At 35.1% G+C, this 11,697-nt stretch overlaps 1 protein-coding gene across 1 annotated transcript; it reads right to left on the bottom strand.

Annotated features, from left to right (window-relative positions):
• Positions 1 to 9,139: 9,139 nt before the first annotated feature.
• LOC113038079 (G-protein coupled receptor 4-like) lies at positions 9,140 to 9,985 on the bottom strand. The gene has a single exon (XM_026195283.1). The coding sequence runs from the start codon at positions 9,983 to 9,985 to the stop codon at positions 9,140 to 9,142; it is 846 nt and encodes a 281-aa protein (XP_026051068.1).
• Positions 9,986 to 11,697: the final 1,712 nt, after the last annotated feature.

Below are 11,697 nucleotides of genomic sequence, written 5' to 3'. Positions count from 1 at the left end.
CTTGTAGGCAAATCAAATAACATGCTATGATGACATATTTTGATGGTTACCTGGTTTTTCAAAATGGACAGAAATCTGTGTGTTCCATTTACACTGGAACTTAGGAAAATCAGTTCCCATTAAAAACATTTGAATGGAACAGCCCCTCAAGTCAAATTTCCAGCTCTGAAACTCTGAGGAACTCCAACAGCCTGGACTCCAAAATCCAATATGGCTGCTCAGCACATCAACATAAGTGAAATAGTAGCAATACACTGTTTATTAGCATTTATGTTAGTCTGTGTCTAATGATAAAGCTAAATTACATTTACACTTGGTAACACCAAATAGTTTAAGATATGATTCATAATAGCCATGTTTTACATCAACAATACATACCAGAAAGACCTGATCAACATACTTTGGAGTGCTTATTGGAGCAATGGTGTAGTGATTATTTTCACCAACAGATGAAAGCTACACGAAGTCAGCTTTGTCTAATTAGTAACATCCCAACAATTCCAGTTAAATTAAAGTAAAACTGCATGTGTTTTATAACAGGACCTCACTAGGGTAAGATTGCAGGATTGTCTTGCACACAATTTGAAATGTCCCCAAGGGTTCCAGTCACAATACAGTAACCAATGCAATTAAAAACTACACTTCCCTAATCCTGCCCAAAACCTAAATTTAACAACTAACTATTAATAACCAGCAAATTAGGAGATTGAGGCAAAAGTCATAGTTAATGGTTTGTTAATAGCAGGAATCGCAGGTGTCACCTTATCTTATGTCTATGTTCTCCAACCAAAACCAGAATTAAAAAAGGAATGATGTTGCAGTTGTAATTTCTGGAAAGAGATCTAAAGGCTAAATCACATTTATTTTTTTTATTTTTTTAAACAAATTATATCATTTAGATTTAACGGTATATATTTGGCAGACATTTTAAGCCACAGTGACTAACATTGCATTTAAGGTACACATGTACATTTTGATAAATGGATAGTGATAAAATGATTAATTAATGCAAAATGTCACAGATGCTGAGGTACGAGAGTTTTCCAAGTCGATCCAGATAAAGAACAGGTGGTACAAATCCAGCCAGCACAAAACAAACATAACTAACTGACCAAAGAATTTGATAAAGTTGCTTTGTCAAAGCTGATAAAAGTCCAGTTATAGTCAATGGAACATATGTGATAAACATGTTCACAGTAGTGATTAGAATGAGATAAAACACTCTTCTCTTCATGCAGTTTTCCTCATCTCTCTCTTTCACTTTCTCTCCTGGTCCTGTATGTTTGAGAGCTCTGAGAACAGCCACACAGCAGAACAACTGAATAGAGAGGAAGAGTAGAAATTGCACAGAGAGATACCACATATACATATAAATATTAAATTTAAGAAAACTAAGCATGGAGATTATACAGGAACCAAGAGTGATTATCCAGGCCACAGTGCAGCAGATGACTCTATATCTGAGAGGTTTGTACTTCAGAAAGGTTACAGGATGAACCACTGCCAGGTAACGCTCAACAGAAATCAGACTCTGAAACAGTGGAGAACCAGTGATGACCAGTCCTAACAAAAACTGGGATAATAAATGTAGACTTGAAAACAGAAACCAATTTGTTAACAAAATGAGAAAAGAGTTTATAGAGAAAAAGAATCCACAAACAGAGAGATTGAGGATGAAGAAGTCTGATATAACTCCAATTCCTCTTCCTGTAACGATGAGCCAGATCACATAGGCGTTTGTAGGAAGACCAAACATGAAACTGAAGCCAAAAACAATACATTCAAGAATGCCAATTTCATTAAACATTGATATTGTGAGGTTGGTGGATGCTTCATGTATGGTGAAGTTATTCATGTCTTCCTCATCTATCTTCACCAAAAAAGTAAAGGAAAAAATATATATAAATAAAGTAAACAAATAAATATTGCATTCACATTCTATGGATATTAGTGTGAATCAAAAAGTTTGAGATAGTAGTCACAACCAGTTTTGAAGATCAAATATGAGGATAAAATTAATGCAAATTATAAGTCTAATAATTAAAACATTATATTGGTTTTCAAGTGAATCACCTCAAAGTCATAAACAGAACTCAGGCCTTTTTATGTAATAACCAATCTATCTAGCCTTCCCATAATTCCTATTATGTGACTTACAACAACAATGAAATATATCATATCACAAAGCACATCAGAAGAAAACGTTCTAAACTGAAAAGAGAAGTTTGTCACCTGAAGAGTGAAGGCCCAGTCTCAATGCTCTGATTTCAGCTATCACAAGTTCTTGTGCATGATTTTATATTCTCTCCATCACACAGTACATCAGCTATGCAAACAATACGTGTAAATTATACATTTTAAAGGCCATGGTGCTCAACTTTAGAAAAATAACTGAATACATTCAAGCCGCAAATGCAAAATTATGTCTTCTATCATGCATGGGTTATTTAATCAACAGGCCATTTCCTTCACACATGGGTCACAAACAAGTAGAGATCGACCGATATGGGTTTTTCTATAGCCGATGCCGATGCCGATGTTTAGAGGTGAGGGTCAGCCGATGGCCGATATGTGCTGCCGATTTTTAGGGCCGATATCTTGGAGTTTTCCCCTTGATTTTCATGCTAAAATGTCACACTAATAATAAGTGGATGCACAAAATTTCTAAACTTATCATTTATTGGGAACTGACTTGAACCATCTCTCGAATCTTAATTTAGTGCACTGCATGGTATAAAAAAAAAAAAAATGTATCCAAAGTTAACCAAACAAATCAATAAACTGACCAAGTATTAAATATATAAAACAGGTAATATATATATATATATATATATATATATATATATATATATATATATATATATATATATATATATATATATATATATATATATATATATATATATATATATATATATATATTTAAGTCAATCATTATATAAAAGTTTAGAGCATTAACATTTATCAAGTACAATTTTAAAGTTTGTTGGAACCTAAATGTAAACTTAAATATACATTTAAATAAATACAATTTTAGAAATAAAAAAAAAAATATATATATATATATATATATAAAAAATAAAACACACTAGCAACTAGCAACATTTGTGTTTGGTATAAATGACACAGAACATCTAAAGTGCATTTTAATTTCAAACTTACATCGCAGTCTGTTCATTATTAAAATAATGTACAGTCAACCAAACATTTTAAAGGTTACACTGGTCAGTTTAAATAGACTGTAGTATTCCGGTCCACTCTTCTGTGATGCTATGGACGTTTTTGCTCATGTGAAGAGGATGATTTGTTCCGTATAGTTTACATTAATATATATATATATATTAAAGTTTACCATTCAGATAGTTTGTGAATATGGAAACATTTGGATATGTGCAGAACGAGACGTGAGCAACAACCTACAATTATATCTCGTCAAACCCGCGCTCGCTCGTCCTCGTATGGATCAGATCATTTTTCGGGTCAGCGAAAAAAAAAAAAAAGGCCAAGACAAATAAACATACGTTTTGTCTTTTTTTGATAACATTAAATTATTAAATTAAAATATATGTAATCAGCTTAGTGCACATGGCATAATATCTTCTTTTTAACATAATAGCCCGACTTCTCATCTCCCAGTCTGCTGTAATGAAGTGAGCAGTTATCGTCACAGAGCTCTCCATCCCTCTGGACGTCCACCCGTCTGTCGTGAGCGCAACAGAGGATGCTCGGGATAGTTCATCCACAACTTTTTTCTTCTCCTGTTCATAAAGATCTGGCACAATCTTTTCACTTTCACCTCTTTCCTTCATCATTATATCTGACAGGGAAGCCAAAATGCGCGGGGCATTCAAGCTCCTCCGCTCGGCATTACCACTGGGTGTGGACTGAACATGAGCAACTTTTTTTTTTTTTTTTTCATAAATCAATCTGCGGGTCACCGAAGATATTGATCCGAACGGATCACGGATCAATAATGATCCGTTGCACCACTACTATAGTGTCATTTGAAAACATTGCAGTTGCGTTTTAAAATACAACAATGAGCACCACGAAATCATTTAAATAGGCGTATTCAGCGGTCTCCTTGACGGGAAACAGTCGACAAAGTAAAATAATCTTAAACGTATGGCGCGCTCTCTTCATTTTATCAAATGATCATAATCACATATATTCTGCTACTAGCATTTTAATCAGACTAAAACTCATTTAATTCAGGTGAGAAAGCTTTTTGTCCAAGTGGCTTTTGCACATAATAATAATACCGCTGCAGACGCATTTTGCAGAATTAAGGTTATTACTTGATCTTTAATTTAAACGACGATCGATCATGGAAATTATCAAATATTGACATCCCTAAATACAAATGAGTTGGATGGAAAACTGGTTATTGTCTGCATCAAACCATTCTTCCGAAACAAATGTTATTCACCATTCTGGGCAGCTCCAGGACAACTGTCTCTCCGAGCGCAGTGCTGTCTGTGAGCGGGGCGGAGTAACGGAGCCCTCAATCATGCTGCAGTGTTTGTGAGAGCTGCCGACTTCTCCACCCCATTTACAGAGTGAGATTCTCTGACTACCTTTATCTCCCAAGGACTGTTGTTGAATCTTCCAAAAGTTTTGGCTTGGGGTGCTTCACATGCAGTGGCAGCAGCTCCACTTTCCACCGCGCCAATAACACGGGGCCCGCCGACGTGCCTAACTTTAAATCGGCGCTACTAAACACGGATATCGGCCGATGCCGATATATAAAAAAATGACAAATATCGGCCCGATATATCGGCCGAGCGACAAACAAGATCCCATTTCAATGTTTGCATCCAAATTAAATTTACAAAAGTGACTATGCATAAAATATGTAACAGTGTAACTGTCACAGCCACACCTTCTACACTCCCAGAACTCGGCCACACCCACTCGTCCCCAATCACCGGAATTCTGAACACCTGTGCGTCATCACCAGTGCCACATATAAAGCCATCCGTCACCATCACCCAGTGTCTGGTCTTGCACCGATCTCCTCACCCTTACCTAAACGCTATCGGACTATCCTACCTGATCCTCAGAATCCTCATCCTCATCATCTGTGTTCCTGTGTCCATTGTCTTCGTCTGAGTTTTCATCTGTCATCATCACCTAAGGAAAGTTATATCATCACTGTGTCATCTACGTGTCAAGATTCACCTGTGTCTGAAACCTCTGTGTCACATTAAAAACTATTGCACTGATTCCTCTGTGTCCTCGTCTGTGTCTGACAGTAACACACATTAATATATATATATTAAATTAAAAAACATACTTATGGTGACCTTTACTGTGTGATCATACTAAATTTGATATGTTTTTTATGATTAACTGTAAGGATGGGTTTTCCTGCTAACACAGATAATGAGATCAAACACCCTGCAGAATGAGTGAATGAATGAATTAATACATGAATATATATACATACATATAAATAATAAAACACTCTAATTTGAAGAGATCTCAAAGAAAAAGCAAAGGACTCCCAAACTTCTCTCCTCACTCATCTATGAGTCTTTTTTCCTGCTCTTCCTCCACCAGACTCAATTCACTGAAAGTTCATTAACAATGTCTACATACCACATATGATGTATCTTGTGAATCTGTTGTTGTTTTTTTCTTTATTTTATGTTTGGTAACATTTCAAATGTAGTTATAAAATGGTCTCAATTTCACAGCAATCACTTATATTATGAGAAACATTGAAAACTTTGAAGAATTCATTTTTGCTGTTTAGCAGGGAGTCTCTCACAAGGTCTCTGGACAGGAGTGACCTTTGGGGCATGGTTTCATGACCACCCAAAAAGTCTTCTGTGTCTTTACAACTTAGAGTTGAATATTTCTTTGTTCTGCACTGAGTATTTAATGGAAAGTGGCCAAACCTTCATTTGAACTCTCCTGAAATCATTATGACTACTGACCATTTTTAATACACTTACTAAACATCCTAACATCCACAGTTAAAAAATGTAAAGGATATGCCAGAAAATTAATTGTAAATTGTAATTCAGATTTTTAAATGGAATGAAGACACATCTTCTTTTAAAAAGGCTACTAAATTAATCCTTTGGATTAGAAATGTTCTTTCTTGCCATTCATAAAGAGTTAGAGGGTGTCAGAGGGATGATGTCTGATGTGTTCACTGTGAGCAATGGCTGCCCACAAGGTTGTGTTCTCTCCCCTTTGCTGTTTCTATTTTTACTAATGAATTTACAATAAATAAGAAGTTTTTTTGAGTATTTAAATATGCAGATGATATGGCTTTAGTTTGCTTGCTGGATAAAACAAACTCTATATGATCTGGCCTTCCTGACTAATATCAAAGCTGTTGAAACTTGGTGTTGTTTTAACCAATTATAAATCAATGTTGCCAAGACTAAATAATTAATTATACATACAAAATTATATATCTGTATGTTTTTTGTCTTTTATCTCAGTATTTCTATCATATTTGTATAAGGTTGTTTTATTCATAACAGTAACACTAGAATGTGCTCAAGCTGTTTAAAATAGCTGGGCTAAGATATAAATTAAAAAATTTAACTGCATAAATATGTTAATTCAGTATACACATTATCCCACCATAAAACACAATCTTTCTCACACTTTTCCAAAAATAATTATAGATTATTTCAAAGGGTTACTAATGAAATATTATTTGGAAAATTTCATGTCTGGGAAAAAATGGGATAACTATCTTGGCAATTTATGCAACCTACAAATGGATGCAGCCTTCCTTTTGAGAAACAGTCTACATGTTGTCATTAACAGCATACTGACATTTCCATACATTTATGCTGATGCTACATACGCAAACAAAAAATGCTATCAATCAACAGTTGTATTTATTAACTAACAAAGACAAATAATTGTGATGCTGTAAAAATCTTTACTATTTATTCAACAGAAAATAAATCACAATATGCATGAATCATGTAATTTATGGATCTAAAAATTAATGATAAATGCTAAATTACACTTGCATTAACAGAAAAAAAGAGATTCAAACAGTAATGCCATCCAATTTAATTTAACCTAAAATATCTATTCTAAATAAATATACGTAAATGTTTATAAAATATGATTTCTCTGGAGACTGCTCAGAGATTCTGTTCAATTTGTGTTCTATCTCTCTGTGTTAATCTCTTAAATTAATTTTCCCTGAGCATCTATTATTTTTTTTTTTTTTTTTTTTTAATAAAATTAACTAAATAAAGCGATCAGGTAATCAGGATTCTAGGGCGAAGCAGACAATAAAAAGGATTTATATCCAAATGTCACAGTTATGTTTTTTTGTTTGGAAAACAGAAGAAGGACAGTTTTCCAGTCCGGTGCAGATAAAGACCAGGCTGAACAAAACCAGCCAGCATAAAACAAATATAACTAAGTGACCAAGCGATCTGTATATTCTGCAGTGTCGCAATAGAGTGCAATCCAGTGATAGTAAACGGAGCATATGTGATAACCAAGCTAGCAGTAGTTACTCGGATTAAATAAAATGCTCTTCTCTTCATGTGGTTTTCCTCCTCTCTCTCTCTCCCTCTCTCTCCTGGTCCTGACTGCTTCAGAGCTCTGAGAACAGCCACGAGACAAAACAACTGGATGAAGAGGAAGAGGAGGAACTGCAGTGAGCAGAACCATAGATATACAGAAAAAGGAAATGAAAGAAAACTGAACATGCAGAACAAACAACAGCCAAAAATAATAATCCAGGCTGCAGTGCTGCAGATGACTCTATATCTGAGAGGTTTGTACTTCAGAAAGGTTAGAGGATGAACCACTGCCAGATAACGCTCAACACAAATCAGACACTGAAACAGAGGACGACCAGTGAAAATAACTCCAAACAAAAACTGTGTTACTGTTGTGAGACTTTGAAATGGAAACCATTTTGTGATTAGAATGAGCAAAGAGTCCACAGAGAAAAAGATCCCACAAACTGACATATTAAGGTTGAAGAATTCTAATGCGATTCCACTTCCTGTTCCAGCGATGATGAGCCAGATAACATAAGAGTGTGTAGGAAGACCAGATAAGAAGTTGAAGGTCAGCATCCAAATGTCTAATATGTCAATTTTCCAAAATGAAGATACTGTGAGGTTGGCAGATGAATGAGGTTCAGTTAAGTTCTTCATTAGTTCCATGTTTATCTTCTCCAACCAGAACCAGAAGAACAAAGGAAAAATGTTGCAGTTGTGATCTAGGGAAAGAGAAATGTCTAAGTGTTTCAAAGATAATCAATAAAAAGCAGATACATTAATGCAAATTGTATAATTCTACACAATACCCAAATTATATCCCAAAAATACATACAGAAATATCATGCTATACAACCATGCTCATTTAAATGGGTGTACTGTAATATTCAAATATTAAGTTCAAATTATTATTAATATTTTCCACCACAGTTCAATAAAGTTTTACTTAACTAATCCATCTAGCTTGCTCATAACTCATAATAAAGACTTTGTTATCATAGAGTAGAGACAGACAATGAATCAAAGAAAAAAAAAGAGTTTGTCACCTGAATATTGAGTGTTCAGTCTCTCTGGTTTGACTGCTGTTTTATATATGGACTTCACAGCTGTTACAAGACCATGTGTGCATGATTTTGCTATGTAAACATCACATACTGTAGAACATCAGCCATGCAAATATTTAAAGTAAAAATCAGGAGGTAAATAAATAAATAAATAAATAAAAACAGGCTTGAGCAAACATAAACAGATATTTATTTATTTATTTATTTATTTTTCTCTGAGGAAATTTAACAGTTATCAACCAAAATACTACTTACAGGATAAATAATAATAATAAAAAAAGATATGTAGTATTACAGATTAAGTACAAGTTTAGGCTGATTGTTAAAACTATTCTGTCTGTTTGTCAGAATAAGCATACTTAAAAAATTATGTAAAGTATATCTCTGATCACTACATAAAACATGGACAAAGTATGCTCTCCTATTGTCTATTGTTGGTTTATCAGAAGTTATAGCACAATTAAATAGACTTTATTAAGTTATTATTATTATAATTATCATTATTATTATTATTATTATTATTTTATTGTATTTTTATTTTTATTTTTTATTATTACTATTATTTGTAGAGGATGCTTATGAAGAACAGAGGCATGAGAGTTTTCTAATGCGGTGCAGATAAAGAACCGGCTGAACAAAACCACCCAGTGAATAACAAATCAAAGCAGCGATTCGCAGTTCCAGACTATTTTGCTTTGTCACAAAACGAAACAATGCTAAAATAAAAAATGGGACATTTATGAAAATCGTATTCAGACTAGTTATTAGAATGAGATGAAATGCTTTTCTCTTCATGTTGTTTTCCTCTTCTTTTTCTCTCGCTCTGTCTCCTGGTCCTGACTGCTTCAGAGCTCTGAGAACAGCCACAAGACAAAAGAGCTGGATAGAGAAGAAAAGAGCAAACTGCACTGTAAAGAACCATGTGTGTGCTGTAGTATTGAGCGCCATTAAAATGAACATGCTGAACAAACAGGAGCCAAGAGTGAGTATACAGACAACAGTGGAGCAGATAACTCTATATCTGAGAGGTTTGTATTTCAGAAAGGTTACAGGATGAACCACTGCCAGGTAACGCTCAAGACACATCAGACACAAAAACAGAGAACGACCAGTGATGCCTAGCCCTTGGATAAAATTTGACACTATCTTGAGATAAGAAAACCAAATTGCCATTGAATCTACAAAACAGAATATACAGATTCCAATCTCACAAACAGCCATATTGAGGTTGAAGAACTCTAATGCAACTCCACTTCCTGCTCCTGTGATGATGAGCCATATAACATAGGAGTGTATTGGCATACCGAACAGGAAAGTAAAGCTGCACAGAAACAACTGTAGACTGTCTGTTAGCCCAATGGATTGAATTGTGGCATTTAAAGATGCTGCAAGTGTGTTGAAGGTCACTGTAGAGTTATTCATCTTCTTGTCTTGTATAAGACCCCTGAAAATAAATAATAATTAATCTATAGGAACATATAGAGTAGGTATATTAGATAAACAAGCTACTAGAAAAACTTTATGAGAAGTATGCACTAATAAAGTACTTACAAATCATTTGGAAACTATTAATAGTTAATTCATACATTATTAACTGTAGTGAATATATTAAAATAGGAAGTCAGTACAGTATTAAACCCTTTAAACCTATGGAGAGCCCCTGTAGACCACATATGAGAGTGTGTGTATCCTTTAATCTACTTGTAAACATTTTAAGGAAGACTAGTGCAATTAATGTTCAGTAAAGGTTGGTTTATAACACTTCTAAAGTGAGAACTATTCACTGATAATTCCCAATTAACAGTTCCCAGATAATTATATTGTAATAATTGTGTTAATTACAGAGACAATGAATGAAGGATTGACTGTTTGTATGGTGTATATTGATGTATTATCTACAGTTAACAAAGTATGCATTAACTATCAATTACATGTTAGCTAATGATTTGTAAGTACTTTATTAGTGTATACTTAGTATAAAGTGTTACAAAAAAAAAGAGACCTTGCTTTGTTTTACTCAACATTTAATTCATCTAAGTAGCCCATAAATCAAACTACAGTATGTCTACAAATTACACTGATATTTGCATTTCACTGAATGGAATAACAAATTAAGTTAAAATATTTCACCTGAAGCGTGAATGTTCAGTCTGTCTGGGTGTAAATAATACCCGGTCCTGTTTGTGTAGTCTCACTTCAGAGTTGCCACAAACATTTATCAAAGATGTGTCACATTAAACAAAACATACGCAAATGCATGTGGTTGAAAATGTTTGATTTGAATGATGTTCATTCAAATTAATTAAAACATTTGAATAGACTAAGAAATGGTGAGCATTTCCACCCCCACTGTGGACATTAAAATGAAAAATAAATTAATGTTAGAACTTGATGTTAATAAATACTTGTAAACATCATATTTTTAATGATGAATGAGACTTTAATTCCAAGTGACTACTCATTCAAGGTATACATTTTAGTGGTGTTAACTTTACTTAGGTCATATGCATTGCTGTGAAAAAAAACTAACTTTTCTATTTTTTAAATATAATTATGACTACTATGGAAACGTAGTGGGGATGGGAAAGCACGGTTATAGAGCGATGCCCCGGATGGAACAGACGCTCGCGAACTATCTGTCCCCTGGCGCGGCATCATCTCTAAAGGCCCCGGCATTGCCCTCAAAGCCACTCAGAGCAACATCGGCTTTGGTGGGCAAAGGGTATGCGGCTGCAGATCAGGCTGGTGCGTGTCTGCACACCATGGCGGTGTTACAGGCATACCAAGCTGACCTGCTTAAGGAGCTAGATGAGGGAGAGGAGATCAAGTCCCACGACATTTCAGAGCTAAGAAGGACCGATGATCTCTCCCTCCACGCCACCAAGGAGACCGTCCGAGCGATTGGGTGGTCCATGGCAGCTATGGTGACCGCGGAGAGGCACTTACGGTTGACCCTGTCTGACATGAAAGAGCGGGACAGGGTCTGCCTCATGGACGCCCCGATTCAGCCGACTGGCCTGTTCGGCTACGCAGTCAATTCTGTCATGGACAGGTTTCAGGAGGCCCGCAAACAAGCGATGGTGTTCCATAAGTTCTTCCCTCGTCGCTCCCTTGGGGCATCTGGGCGGGAGATG

This window comes from Carassius auratus, chromosome 21 (genome assembly GCF_003368295.1).
Source record: "Carassius auratus strain Wakin chromosome 21, ASM336829v1, whole genome shotgun sequence".
Lineage (NCBI taxonomy): Eukaryota > Metazoa > Chordata > Actinopteri > Cypriniformes > Cyprinidae > Carassius > Carassius auratus.
This window is presented reverse-complemented; position numbering and strand designations above follow the sequence as displayed.